A 14,858-nucleotide genomic window follows, 5' to 3' on the forward strand; every position below is an offset into this window, starting at 1 on the left:
GGGCACCCTCCCCCCAACCCCTCCCACTTGGAAGGTAGTACCGGAGAAGGGCTGAACTCTGAACTCGCCGGTTCCTCCTCCACTTCTGTCTCTTCTAATAACCCACGAGAATCAAGGTCACAAAACACACAGGCAACATGCTCACAGTATGCCGTTTCCTCTAAGTAATACTCTTCCGATTCGTTTTATTAAGAAATTAAATCGCTGATCTGTTTGAACTCGCATTAATAGATATTAAATGCGGCTTATTATAAAAATGCTAATAAATCATCACTTTTTTTGGTTGTTGGTTTTGTTTTGTTTTTTTAACTAACCACCAAATGGCTAACAAATGAAATTTAAATCATGAAGTCTGATGATACTCCTAGAGAGGGATCACAGGGGGTGGTACGTTATAGAGAACCTGTTTTGATTTTGTTTTGTTTTAAACACAAAGAGGCCATGCTGATTTCTGGCCGGTGCCTCCCTGGCCCCTTTCCAGCCGGCAGTGAGCTTCTGCAGGGCAGCTGACCGAGCAGGGGCTACAGTCTGGAGGATGACGGGGATACCTGGGCTGCAGAGTCTGGATATGACCTCAGCCTCATTAGTCCTCACTCTAACCATCCGAGCTAATCAGCACAGACATGTGCCGCTCAAGTGTTAATCACCCTGTGTCTTATAGCCTCTTCTTCCAGGATTGCCACGGGTAATTAAAAGCTCCACCACCAAGGCCAACCAACCTCGCCTGGGCTTAGATCGCTAGAGCAACTGTTGTCCGCTTTTGAGGGAAAAGGAGGCAGGAAGCATGAGGTTTCCCTAGCTGGACACAGCTCTAATGGGAACTTGGAGCCCAGCACTGCAGCAGTCCGCCCAGGCTGCTGAAAACTCCACCCTCTTGAAATGCACCCCATCCCCTCAGAAGTGCACCCCGTAACTCGACTCACTGTGCTGCCTCTTACGAACGGGTCAACGCAGGCACGCTAACAGGAAGAGTCCTCGGGGCTCTAAATTTGTGAATCAGTCATCGATGGTCCCATTTGCTCGGTATCAGCAAACCACGAGGGCCGGGTATATATCAAGCTGTTCTACCTTTCTGCTTTTGCTGAAGAGACGATATTAATCACACTGTATAGTCACGGTAATACAAGAGATAGAACAACAGGTGAGGAGAAAAAAACGTGTGCCTCGGATTTCTGTGACTGTAATGCAATACTTGTGAGAGCCAACCGAAACAGAAGAGGGGTGGGCTGGGGGAGCTGGCTCAGCAGATAAAGTGCTTGCCACACAGGCGTAAGGACCTCAGTTCAAATCCCCCAGACCCATCTGAGGCTGGACACAGTGGCCTCCCTCTGTAATCCCCAGTGGGTCCACAGGAGGTAGAGACAGAATCTCTGGAGTCCCTGGGCCAGCTAGCCTGGAGTTCACAGTGGGGAATTAAAAGCAATTCTGTGTCCAGGTAGAAGCCCAGGACAAATCCGAGGTGAACTCTGACCTCCACGTGTGGGGCCGTGATACACACAGACCTGCACACTCATGTACACACAGACACATACACAGTTCGTTTATTTTTTATGAGGCATGATTTATTTTTTGCTCCCTCCCTCCCAAGTTTTAGTCCATGGTTAGCTGGTCCCAAGGCAAAGCAGTATTGCCTGGTGGGAACGCAGTGATAATACTTCCGGGTGGGAGCTAGCAGGACTTCCTGGTGGAAGCAGCTTACCTCAAGGTCACCAGGAAGCAGAGAGAAGAAGGGCTAAAGTCATAACTTCCTCCCACGAGACCCCTACCTCTACTTCCCAATAGCACTGTGGGTGAAGAAACTGAAGATCCGGACTGCAGATACACCTAATGACTGGGCATGTCTAACATGCCTTTCAGGCTGGAAGCCCAGTCATCTGAGGGGCTCTGCACCGCCCAGCTCTACAGACTGCTAGAATTCCTAGCCACGCCCCCAGCTAGAGACCGCACATGCGCTGTCCAGTAGCCAGGCAGGATGCTCAGTCATCCCAGGGCCTTGCATCCTATATAATGCGTGCGTGATCACGTAATTTGCACGAGCGTGATCACGTAGTCTATATGCATGCATGGCGTAGTTATGGGAGCCCATATATGCATTTGTGTGTGTGGGGGGCAGATCTATAAAAGTGGGTTCCACCTGTCCCTCCTCCTCTTCCTGCACAATCTTTCCATAGGCCTAAGCACCCCCTTCTATTTCCTCCCCTTAATAAACTCTTTATAGTGGGTTTTGTTGTGCCTCTTGGCTTTTCTCGCATGGTAAACAGTGCCGCCGCTTAATGAATAACGTTATGTGGCTTAATAGATAACAAGACTCTTCCGGGGCACCCCCATCAGCAGAACGATTTCCTGGATCACCTGTTGGCCTTTTGCACCGTGTTAACATTGGCACAGATGCAACAGACCACGGGTGAAGGGAAATGCTGGGGAGCCCATCAAGCCTTGACTTCCAAAGGAGGGGTGTGGACTCTGAACTGTTACAATCAGGGAAGAAGAAGAGAAGGAAAGAAGGTGAACTGCCTTTAAGAATCTCCCAAAGGTGTGTGGGGGTGGGGGGGGGGATGGCAGCCGGGCTGGAGAGTTGGCTCAGCAGTTCTTCCAGAGGACCCGGGTTCAATTCCCAGCACCCACATGGCAGCTCACAACCGTCTGTAACTCCAATTCCAGAGGATCTGACATCGTCACACCAATGCACATAAAATAAATTAAAATGAATTAAAAAAAATCTCCCAAAGGTGCTAAATCTTGGCTGTGGAGTCATTAGCTTTGGAACACTCCCTGGGATGAAATGGGAAGTTAAGCATAAAACTCCTCTGCTAGATGCCAAATACAAAGGCCGTTTTCAAGAAAAGCATGGTGCGGTTGTTTGAGTTATAAGCTAAACTAGTCAGTCTGTTCTGATTTGCAAAAGGGCTTTTTTTTTTGGTATCAAATAATGAAACGTGTTAATATTTGAATTATCCATCTAACTTGAACCAGTATTTTCCAAATCATCAAAAACGCATTATGATGCCATTCATAGGAAAAACACCAGTTAAAAATAGAGGGTTGGGGAGGGTTCAATAGCCAACACTTACTGCCAAGCTTGATAACCTGAGCTCAATCCACAGGTCCACATGGCAGAAGAGAGCTGCCTCCTCTGAGTGCATTATTCATCCCTTGCAAAGACGGGGCTTCCCAAGTCTTGTCATTTCCCCAGACCACACTTCGTGGGGGGCTCTACCACTTGAACAGCATCCCAATGAGGACCAAGTGGTTGTTACTGCTTATGTGGCACCAGAGCAGAGCCTTGTGAATCTTGTAATTTTGTGAGCTTCCTCCACCTTGTAAGGTGTATGAGCTTTTCTCCTCCCCACAAAGAGGGAATATTTCAATCAAGAGGAAACAGCCACACAACACCAACATTTTTCAAAGCTACAAAAAAAATGTAAGGCAATGCTACTCTTTTTACTAAACATCTTTGGTTCTTCTGGAGGATTCAATAGTCCTTCTTCATAAAAACATACTATTTGTGTTAACATGAGAAAGGGTTGTCACTGTTATTTTAAATGAATTAAAACACAATTTAAATTTTTAATGCACTACATACCAATAGCTCTAATCTGTGGAAAGGAAAAGTCCATTGGTATTTTCAATAATTTTTAAGAGTGTAAAGGGACCGTGAGACTAAAAGTCTGAAAACTGCTGATTCCAAGGGATTGGATCATAAGGGAACAGGAGAAAGCAGTTTTCTGAAGAATCAACACCCCCTGTGGGAATGTCCTATATTAAAGAGGCTAAAGAGACATGACAGAGTAGGCCACACTAAGCCCTAGATGAGACTGTACTTTGGAAAGATGCTACAAAGAAAATTATCTGGTCAAATTTATAAAGTCAATAAACGCATTGTGATGATGTATGAAAATATCCCTGTTCTTAGGAAATAGACACTAAATATTTGAGGACCAAAAGCTATAACGTAACTCAAACTAAAAAAAATAAAATAAAATGTTGTGTCTCTCTGGGTATAAAATTCTTATGATAATCTAAATAAATAAGGTTCTTCACAAAGGAGTTTGAAAGTTAATGTAAAGTACACAAATACCTTATAAAAGACGTACCATTTTTCATCTGAACAAATATTTTAGTATGAGGATGTGAGGAGAAGCTGAGTAAAAATTAAATCAGACAGCTACCCAATTTTCCATGAAAGGACATGCAGCGGCTATTACCATGACTTACAGCTGTTATTCACCTCTTTCTCCACACAGCCTCCAGGATAGAGCTTTGCATGCTGAGCACCCTTGCAGCTTCCCTTGCAGCTAGGAGTAGCCATGTAAACCAGCTGTGACCAACGAGATGAAAGAGAATATTTCCTGGGGAAGTTTTGCTTTCCTGACCAAAGGGACAGGCTAGAGATGAGAATCTTAACTATGTACTTAACCATGTACTACCATGATGTCTCTCTCTCTCTCTCTCTCTCTCTCTCTCTCTCATACACACATACACATACCCTCAGATTCTCGCCATTCAATGTGACTTGAGATACTTAGACTCTACAAACAAGCTTGACATCAAGTAAATGCCAGTGAGGACAACATCAAGGGGGAAAGTCTAGATCTTTTGTTGACATTATTGGTCACCTGACCCACTTCTGGGCAATCGCATACACCTGCACTTCGTTTTATGCGAAGGAAGAGTACCCTATTGTTCAAGCCACCGTGCCGCGTACAGCTGCACCCACTCCTGAAGCCTACCCACTAAGGGCTGAAGAAATAAAGCAGGGATGAGGCCACGCAGCACCGTGCAGAGGAAGTGACTCCCCAAAACAGAATGCCTACTTAAGACCTGGATCGACTGACATCCTTAAATTCTTAAACAACACCAAGATGCAATCATTTTCACTAACCAAAGTCGAAGGACCGCACGACAGTTAAGTACTCCGCAGTGATTTAAGACTAAAAGGTTAAGGCGGCTTCCAATCAGATGGGTTTCAGCACAAACAGCATTCAGGGTGCCCTGCCAAAAGCATCCATTATTGCCAAATTCCTAATTCAAAACCATATATAAGAACACTGTAACTCAAACACAAAAGTTAAAAACAAGACATTTAAATAGTGATCTCCCTTCTCTCTAAAAGATAAATGTGCCTATTAACCCCAGATGCTAACAGGGAGATTTCTTCCTCTTATATTCTAAATGACAATTGTTTTTTTTCCCCCAAGCCATTCACAAGGAAGTCAACCTTAAAAAAAAAACAAAAGAACAAAAATCAGGAGGCTGGCTCCTGAAAAGCCGCTTGGCTTCACTGAAACGTGATCAGGTTTCGTAACTTTTAAGTAGAAATATTAAAAGCATGGATTAAGCTGTGCAACACATGGTGAGGAGAGGTGGTGAGGTACGGCGAGGCAATGTGTGCCTTCCAAGGCAGTGCCTGTCTTCTTGTGGCCTTTATCATCTAGTTAGAGCAGGAAGCGACAACCACGAAATGAAGTGTTTCAATATCACTTCCAGACAGTGGAAGAGACGTCATAAAACAAGGTTCTTTATCCGGAAGACTGTTGGTGGCATTATCTGTGGCAGGGTCCTCGAAGAGGAAAAAGCCAGCTAGAAAGGAAGGTCTGAGGAACATATAGAGAAGGCAGAACCCCAGCTCTGTCCTGAAAGAGGTACAGAAACGCGTGGATGGTCAAAGCACACACATTGAGAGTCTAAGAAATGCTGGTTTCTGAGCCAGATGTCGGGTTGGGGAGATCGCTAGTGGAGAGAGTACTTGCTGTGTGCACAGTAGGAAATTTTCCTGTATCCAACCAGTCCTGCAGCTGCTCGGTCCCAAGTAAACACACAGGGGCTTTATATTAATTACAAGCTGTATGGCGTACGGTTCACGCTTCTTGCTAGCTAGCTCTTTCATCTTAAATTAACCCATTTCTATTAACCTATGGCTGTGGCTTTTCCTGCTCTTTCACATTTTGATTCTTCTGGTGGTGGCTCCCAGCATCTCTCCTGCCCCGCCTTTCTTCTCTCTATCCCCCTATCCCTCTTGGATCTCCCGCCTGGCTCCATCCTGCCCTGCCATAAGCCAATATAGCCTTATTTATTAGCCAACTGGAGCAACACATATTCACAGCACACAGACAGACATCCCACAGCACTAGTCTACAATCTACCCTCACAATCTAGGTCTGGTGGGACATGCCTGTAACCCCCCGGGGCAGAGGCAGGGGAATGGAGACAGGGGGAACCTAGGAAGCTTGCTGGCTAGCCAATCTAGCTGAAATGGATGCGCTCCAGGTTCACCCAGAGCCCGACACAAAGAATAAAGTGGAGAGTACGAAAGGAAGACATCCACCACTGACTTCTGTCCTCCGCACGCACAGGCACAGCCAACCACGGCTGCACACAGGTGCACACACGTGTATACACCACACATACACACAGATGGAAAGACCCAGGTGTGGCGGTACAACCCTATAATCCCAGCACTCACGAGTCTGTGGCAGCGGGATTTAGAGCTGGAGGCGACACAGTAATTTCCACATGAAACCCTGTCTCAAAACAATAACGAAATATAAGGGGGGGCAGGAATGCTGGCTTAAAGAGTCTTCAGCAGAGATTGTGGGTTGTAGGGCAGGGTGGGGAAGGAGGGCGCAGCAGGTGTCCAGGGCTGAGGGAGACAGCACAGGTAAAGGGGGAACACAAGCCAAAGGCAGCCCAAAGAGCAACACCCCAAGTGTCTGTCAGTGGATGAAACCATAACAAAAGGTGTCACCTTACAACATGTCTTCAGTCTGCAACACAGATGAATCCTGAAGGCATCATGCTAAGTAACACAACCCATCACCGGAGAATTCTGGGACTCCATTTACAGAATGAGTGGTGTGGTGGGATAAACGCTTTTGTACCCTGGTTTAATAAAAACGCTGATTGGCCGGTCGCCAGGCAGGAAGTATAGGCGGGACGAGCAGACGAGGAGAATGCTGGGAAGAGGAAGGGCAGAGTCAGGAGTCGCCAGCCAGACACAGAGGAAGCAAGATGACAAGGCAGAACTGAGACAAGGTACCAAGCCACAGTGGCTAAACATAAATAATTATGGGTTAATTTAAGTGTAAGAGCTAGTCAGTAATAAGCCCGAGCTAGTGGCCAAGCAGTTATAAATAACATTGAGCCTCTGGGTGACTATTTTATAAGCGGCTGAGGGACTGCGAGGGGGGGGCGGGGTGGGACTGGAGAAACCTTCCAACTACAGGGTGGTATCTGGGGTCGTCAAAGTCATACAGAAATGATCGTGGGGGTTACCAGGGACCAGGGAGAAGAGGGAGTTCGTTACTAAGGGGATGCGGAGTTGCAGCTTGGAAACCACTCCTTCTGGAGGTGGATGGAGCAACAGCTAGCTGCACAACAGAACTGAGATCAGTACCACCGAGCCTAAAGACGGTGAGGATAACAAAGTCTTATGCTACACACATTCAAGAGGGTTTTGTTGTTGCTGTTGTTGTTTTTCAATAAGAGGAGCGGCAGCAAGCAAGATGTGGACCTGGCTTGTGAGGGAACACAGTGTTTAAATGGAGACCCGGTAGCCAATGAACACAAAGGGCAATGTAGTTGTGTAAGGCTCCAGGTCAGAGCTCCCTGGGCTCCACGAAGCAATTCTTCCCCTTGTCATGAGAAGATAATGCCTTTCCCCTTGATCAACCAAAGGACCTCTCTCCCAATTTTCTCTGGAAATATTGAACTCCATTTCATCAAAGACGGGAACTCTTCAAAGTCTCTGACCTTCCTGAGAGCCTGGCTTCTATAGAGTGACCTGGCTCTGGGAGATGGCAACACCAACCGCAGACACCATCAAGGCCATGACTCAGGTGCCTGAAGCCCATCACTCAATTCGATGAAGAGGATGGCTTCATTGGTCTCACGCCATCACAGCACGTTGGAAACCGAAGTGGGTAGGATAAGAGAATCCAACCCACAGTCAGCACTCAGTGAATATTTGGAGACATCCTCTACTCTCAGAAGAGAGGGTGCTATACTAACTACCCCATCGGCAGGTCTGAAAGAGATCTGCTAGAATTCTAGAGTAGTTCTCACGTAGGCCAACGTAGGCGACCACCATGTAAGTGACGTCTTTTCCTATAAATGTCATCAGGTCCCAAAGCACCAAGCCTGGGGACACTGTGCCTGCCCCCCTGCGGCTCAGCACAGCTCGTCACCACATTCCAGATGACATGGGTGTGCAAAGTTCTCTCGAGTTCCAGTCCTGCCATTGAGCCTAAGGCAAGCTGTCCTGCTAATTACTTACAGAGCTACCAGTTCTAGAGCGGCCTTACTGTTTTTAAAAACATCACCGACAAACAATAAAACCTGTCTAGTCCTAAAAGCAAAACAGTCTTCTCTCTGAATTCCTTGGACACCTTTGCAATTACTTACCACCCACCCCATCCCAGACAGGGTTTCCTGTGTAGCCTGGGCTGGCCTGGAACTCAAGAGAGTGATGGGATTAAAGGCGAGGGCCACTTTTAGTCGCCCTGTGTAGCTTAGGGTGGACCTGAACTTGTCTTCCTGCCTCCACCTCCCAAGGTCTGCTTCTGCATTTGGCTTCATCCTAGATATTTTTAATCCTCTGGTAGATACAGACATTGGAAGATGAAGAGCTATCCCTGGCACCTAAGAATTTCGGATCACTGGACACAGGAGCCCGTTCTTATTAACGAGATTGTCCCCCCATCTGGTTTTGCTCATCTTATTTTGCTTCACATGAAATTAGGGAACGTGGCTAGTAAGTTAGATCATCTTCATGGCGAGGTCCGGTTGGACTCCAGAAGGCTTTAAGGACATGTGCAAGAGGGGGCGGGGATGTGTAAGACGTCGGAAAAACGGTGCCTACCATTTCCCTCCAACGTCTGCCTTTTCATGTGGTCCTGCCAGCGGTTCAGTGAACGATGGCTTCCTCATTGTCATCTATTAGCCATGACAGGCAGCCACAGCGGCTCTCAGATACAGCCTCCCTTCGCCACAATTATCCAGCCATGCCTGCGAGGCAGAAAGAGTGCTCGGGACACCCTCCTTGTGGACCGCTCTTCCCAAAGGCAACAGTTCAAAGCACCCCCTCAATGAGCAGGAGCCCCGACATCCGCAGAATCCTCCGGACAGGACAATTACACTCCTCTTGGAGCGATGGCGGAAACGAAGACCTAATTACCTGCAATCCAGGCACCGGGGATCCAGGCTCAGCAAGAGTGCAGAGGTGGAGGCCTGCCTGTGGGCCGACATCATCCATGGCACTAGCACCCCGCAGACAACTCAGCCACCACCTGCATACCCCTCCCCCAAGAGAAAAAGGAAGACGTGGGTTTTCACCACCGTTCAACGTAACAAGCCGAGACAAAACAATGGCATCAAAATTAAGAAAACATACTAGTGACTGACGAGCCCCTGGACCGATCTGCACATGGCACACGAGAATTACTGCCTGAGAACAGGGCTTACAGCTCGCAGCAACAGGAAAGGAGACCGCGTTTTCTGTCTTTGTCTCTCTTCTGATTTCTTCTACTTTCCTTTGGTCGCGTGCACACATTTTGGAGCAAAGCAGGAGCAAACGGAAGAGAAATAAACCGAGAAGGAAAACGAAAGAGGGTCATGGAGAAAGAGGAGAGCAGAGGATGGGCTTGGGGCCTGAGGTCCGGCTGTTGCACTCTCGCGAAAAGCCGGACGTGGCAGCATCCGCGGGAGGCTCCTGGGTTCGCAGAACAGCAGCAAAGATGAGAGAAAAACCTGCCTCAGAACAAGGTGGGAGGAGAGAACTGACGGCCAGAAAGTTCTCTTCTGCCTCTACTGGGGCACTGTGGCACAGTACACACTGACAGGCGCGCACGCGCGCGCGCGCGCGCGTGCACACACACACACACACACACACACACACGCACACACGCCCCCGCCCCCCACATACACAATATTAAAAGACTACAATGTATTAAAAAGAAAAAAAGCACCCTTCCACCATCCTGGAAAGAACATGGCGTCAACACTTCCGATACACTCTGAGCACACACCTGCTTAACATGCTTTGCAGACAATACAGAAACAATCCGATCAGAGAGCTGAGCATATATAATAACACAAAAATGATCATGCTTTGGTGCTGGTAGATTTTAATAGAACTTTAATAATATTGGTAAAGAGCAAAAATGACAAAATGCCCCAGAATACAGAGTTAAAAAAAAAAAACAACTCAGAGACGAAGTTTCATAAAAACTTTCATGAAAAAATAAGAGCACCCTAAAAGGTAATCATCTTTAAGATAAAGAAAACCATTTCATCAAAGGCACCGAGCATGTTTAACAGAAATTAAATGGAACAGAAAACAAAGCTCACAGTGGAGCACCCCCCCCACCCTCCCAACCCCCCACACCCCTACCCCCCCACCCCCTGCCACACTGATCACGGAGCCGAGGCTGCCTGTGTGGCTGAAGGCACACATGAGGGACAGTCACCAGTGGGTCTGGAAGAGACCACCTCCAGTACACAGTCTTTCCCACAGTTCTCTTACAGGACGTGAATGAACGCACTCTCTGGTTGTAGGGCGCCCTTGGAAACAAACCATGTTGGCACGCAGCACGAGTGACATGTTTCCACACAGCGGGGGGAAATGGGATTGGGGAGGGGGGGGGGATGCCCCACGCTACCCATCCATAAACTCCAGCTGTCACCACACAGTGCCTGGTCTAGGGGGAGGGATGAGCTGCCTCCTCTAGGAACCACTTATCACTGGGGTAAATTTAACAGTGCTGTGTGACCAACAAACCAAGGAGAAGAGGCTGGAAGCACAGGGGCCGCCACCCTCCAGAGGGATGGCGTGCCAGGGCTGTGTGTGAGGCAGGGAGGGACACACTGAGAGGGTATTCCCGGTTCAGTTGTGCTGATCTGGGGGGGCCTCGTGTCATCCTCGATCCTCTCTGGGTAGGTGGGTGCCAGCTCCCCTCAACTCCACAGCAACGGCTCCCCTGCCTCCGTCCCCCGTGGTCCTGGCGTGACAGGGTAGGCTTCATTCGGGCCAGATGTTCGCATCACTGTGAGTCTGCTAAGAACACAATTATGTGTGTGTCCTAGCGAAGGAGCGGCTGTCGGAATTCGGTGGGTGACAGAGAGAGCCGACACTGTCCTAACCCTCACCCCAGCCAGACGGTCGGCGAAGGCGGAAAGACCTTCACTCCAGCCCCGTGGGCAGGCAGGCCCTGGGGTTCCAAATCAAACTAAATCAACAGCTTAAGCAGATGTAGATCCGTGGGACGGTGGGGACGGGAAAGAGGATTCAAGGTCTGCGTGTGCTGCGCCGGCTATTAAAAAGTTATGCGCGACTTCCAGATGAAAGGCACCAGGGGCTTCTGAGAGGAGAGGAGCCCTCTTCTTCCGGGACTTAACGAGACGGAACTCACTGAAGCTTCTGACTCGGCTGGATATTAATTGAGTCAAAGTCAATGACAATCTTGCTGTACTTGGGGGTGAATTTTCTAAACATGAAAAAACAAAATATATACAGGAATTATCCAACGAGTAGTTAAAGTGATTTGTTTATTTCAGCTTAAACTGTATTTCCAGGGCAGAGGAAAGAAATATCCTGGGATTCGCTTGATATCTTATCTCTATAGGAGCCAATTATAGTGCCCCATACGGAGAGGAACACAGAGCAGAAGAGACTAAGACAAGATCGATGCATGGGGTGGCTCGGCTTGTGTGTTCTTCAGCTATCCGAGTTCATGAATTATCCGGGAGTCAAAGGAATTCTAACAAGTTAGCAGCACCCCATGATATCCGATTACAGCTTCCCCATCATATTTATCTTATTTTCTAGGAAATCGCTGCAGCCCACTCTGAGCCGCTCTAAAAGCAAACACAGTCCGTTTTCTTTTGCATCTGAGCTATATAATAGAAAGACAACTCTTAGAAGTGGGGGCAGGGGGACTCTCTAAATTCAAGCTCTCCCAACGCAGATACAGCTACCCTACCTGAAGATACTGGGGGACTTTTTCAAACAAGTAAATAAGAGAGCAGGTAAGCAGTGTTCCTCCATGGTCTCTGCTTCAATCCCTGCCTCCAGGTTTGGGCTTTCCTTCCTGCCCTGACTTCCAGGATGCCAGACTGTAACCCGTGAGCCAAACCAAGCCTTTACTCCCCAAGTTAGTTTCAGTCAGTGGTTTATTAAACCAGAAGCACACAAGGCACAATAATTCCAGACACGCATCATGCAAAAATCGTGTTTCCAACTGGGCTTGGTGGGTGGTGTCACTCGGGAGACTGAGGCAGGAGGCAGCCTGGGTTACCCAGCAAACTCAGGGGCAGCCTATTCGTACAGAGACCCTGTCTCAGAAAACAAAAAAAAACTACCCCACATCTCTAACTAAGACGACAACCCACGGGGCAAGTCGCCCGTCCCACAAGCCTTCTCACTGCCGGCCAGACACACAAGTTAACACTCTGCAAAGCTTCTCAGTCTGAAGACAGTTTTCGGCTGCTCATAAAAGATGGCAAAACGAACAAGGCAAACACGTTCTTCCCTCTGCGAAGATAATCACAGGCATGGCAAGGGCTCCCTCTCTTAATTCAAAATGTTGCTCAGGAAAGAATTCCTGGTGTCTCACCCTGGCGGGCCGCTTTCATCCTAAACTATCTCCACCAGAGCCCTTTACATATGCAAGATTTATAAAGCCTTGGCAGGGCTAGCACAAAAGTGGTAAATTTTTAAATTTCTTGCTCCTTGCATAATCAGCCTCAGCCTTCGAAAGTCACTAATATTAAAATATAACCATTACACAGGCTGTCTCCAGATATTTTTGTCGTTACTCCCATACCTAAAATAACCTTTAGGGGCAGATGCTGTCACATTCCAAAGACACTGCCACCACGTGCGGGGACACCAGACTTCAGGCCAGGCCACGTGCATTTCTACATCAGTTCCCAGACCCACCTGAACGTAACCCCAGCCAGTTCAAACAAGAGTCTGGCGGCCGTTGTCTCCTCACTGTCGTGGTATTTATCCGACATGAAAATGACTTCTTTTATACCTGAAAAGGTAAGAGAAGAAGATAAGCACAGACATAAAATTCAAAAGACAGGCAAGAGAAAGAGAGCCCCGCGCCGATGATTAATTACCTTTCTCGAGTGAGCGTGCAGACAATGTCCAGTTACTGAACTATTCATCTACAGCTTCCCAGGACAGCAGAGGGGACTGTATTTAATCTGCCTCCAGTCTTTATGGATTTTTTTTTTTAAATATACAAATGAAAAGTGAAAACGCGTCAAGCCGTCAAGCCTTGATCTAATTAACAAATTTTCTTTATGGGCAGGTAAGCAACTATTCTTTATTCACGAAGCAACGACTCAACTCAAGAGGTGTAGAGGGAGGGTGCTGGCCAGTCCAGAGGTCAGCAGCATTAGGCACCCAAGAAAAGTTCAGCTATCAGTGTGGAGGGGCAGATCCGCCTCCCGATCTCCCTAGGCGGCATGAAACTCAGCCAGGATTTCTAAGCGCCTTCTCCTCAGGGCCGCTCTGTACCCCCTTCGGAAGGGGTGAGCCCACACACTGCTCTGGGCAGGCACCTACCGCCAACCCCTTCGCCTGTGACCAGCTAAGGAAGCACCCCCAAAAGAGAGGTTAATGGCAGCAGTTTCATGGGCACCCACGGCTGTGGTCCGCTATCAGCCGACTTCTGCTCTGAAACCCGGGGGGCTCGTGAGAAACAGCCCCTTCAGCCCCCACATCTGGCTAAACATGCTAAGTCTTTACATCTCAAACTGAGAGCTTTATGGAGATAAAGCGTAGCTCACTCTTAGGTGGGACAGTTCAAATACAGGTACAATAGACAGAACACAGCTTGGTAGGTTTACGGCAGCTGTGATATAATAAAAGAGAAGCTCAGAGTAACATTTGAGTCTCATGGTATTTATATGCAAAGATATGCTTAGACCCTCAAATATCTACCACGTATTAGATAGAAATTAAAATTTGATATACAGACTCCCAGCTGACCTTGTTTCTGACAGAAGTTCATTTCGCTCCCCCCCCAATCTATGCACAATATGTCAGGGAATGGTAAACTGACAGTAATTATATGCAATGCCCGTGTTCTTTTTTGGCAGCTTGCAGTTTAAGAAGTTGCAAACTAAATTAAAAACACGCTAAGAATCACAGAGGATGCAATTAGTCTTAGAATACCTGGCACCACTCAAAAAACAAAACACGGGGAATGTGCCGCCAAGTTGATAGCGCAATTAATTTAGATCTAAACAATAACAACTTCCGATCAAACACACCTGCGCGCGCGCGGAGCTGCTGACGGGCAGACCCCCCCAGGCAACGGTGACAAATGGGAAGGGCCTGGTGCCTCCTACCTGCCTGGATGATCAGCTTAGCACACTCGTTACAGGGGAACAGGGCGACGTACATGCTGCAGCCCTTCACATCAGCCGAATTCTTGTTCATGATGGCGTTCAGCTCGGCATGGCACACTGCGGGAGAGAGAAGAAGGGGCTTAGGCTGCAGCTCATGGAAGGTTTACTAAGTAACTCTGTCTCCACCTCCGAAATAGCACAGAATACTCAACGAAAATAAATCGATTGGAAACAGCAACCCCGAGACTACCAGTAAGGGCCGCGGGGTCTGTCTGGGTGGGTGGGGATTACCAGGGAGGGGAGGCTGTAGCAGCAGCTGGCCTTGATACGTAAGTACCTAGGGCACCAGGAAGGACTGAGGTCAAGTACCTTCACCCACCCTAAGCGGAGCAATACCTCGCTGCTCCACAAGACCCTGGGGTATTGAAATGCTGGTATAAAATGGCTCGTTTGTGTGTCGGTCAGCATGGCTGTTAAGAGGGCAGGGGGCATAAGGACAC

At 48.0% G+C, this 14,858-nt stretch overlaps 1 protein-coding gene across 6 annotated transcripts in view; it reads right to left on the bottom strand.

Moving 5' to 3' along the window:
• Positions 1-10,099: 10,099 nt before the first annotated feature.
• The window catches only part of Dctd (dCMP deaminase), a 93,694-nt gene continuing 88,935 nt past the window's right edge, over positions 10,100-14,858 (bottom strand). For 5 of the 6 annotated variants that reach the window (XM_076553320.1, XM_042262755.2, XM_042262756.2 and 2 more), the window contains exons 4-6: positions 14,359-14,475; positions 12,935-13,031; positions 10,108-11,480 (exon numbers count right to left, since the gene is read on the bottom strand). In XM_076553320.1, coding sequence (XP_076409435.1) covers positions 11,402-11,480; positions 12,935-13,031; positions 14,359-14,475 — 293 coding nt within the window. In that variant the 3' untranslated portion in view covers positions 10,108-11,401. Of the gene's footprint in view, positions 11,481-12,934; positions 13,032-14,358; positions 14,476-14,858 lie in introns of all 6 variants that reach the window. The other variant, XM_042262757.2, reaches the window with a different exon arrangement.

The sequence above is a fragment of the Peromyscus maniculatus genome, chromosome 17 (genome assembly GCF_049852395.1).
Source record: "Peromyscus maniculatus bairdii isolate BWxNUB_F1_BW_parent chromosome 17, HU_Pman_BW_mat_3.1, whole genome shotgun sequence".
In the NCBI taxonomy this organism is placed as follows: domain Eukaryota; kingdom Metazoa; phylum Chordata; class Mammalia; order Rodentia; family Cricetidae; genus Peromyscus; species Peromyscus maniculatus.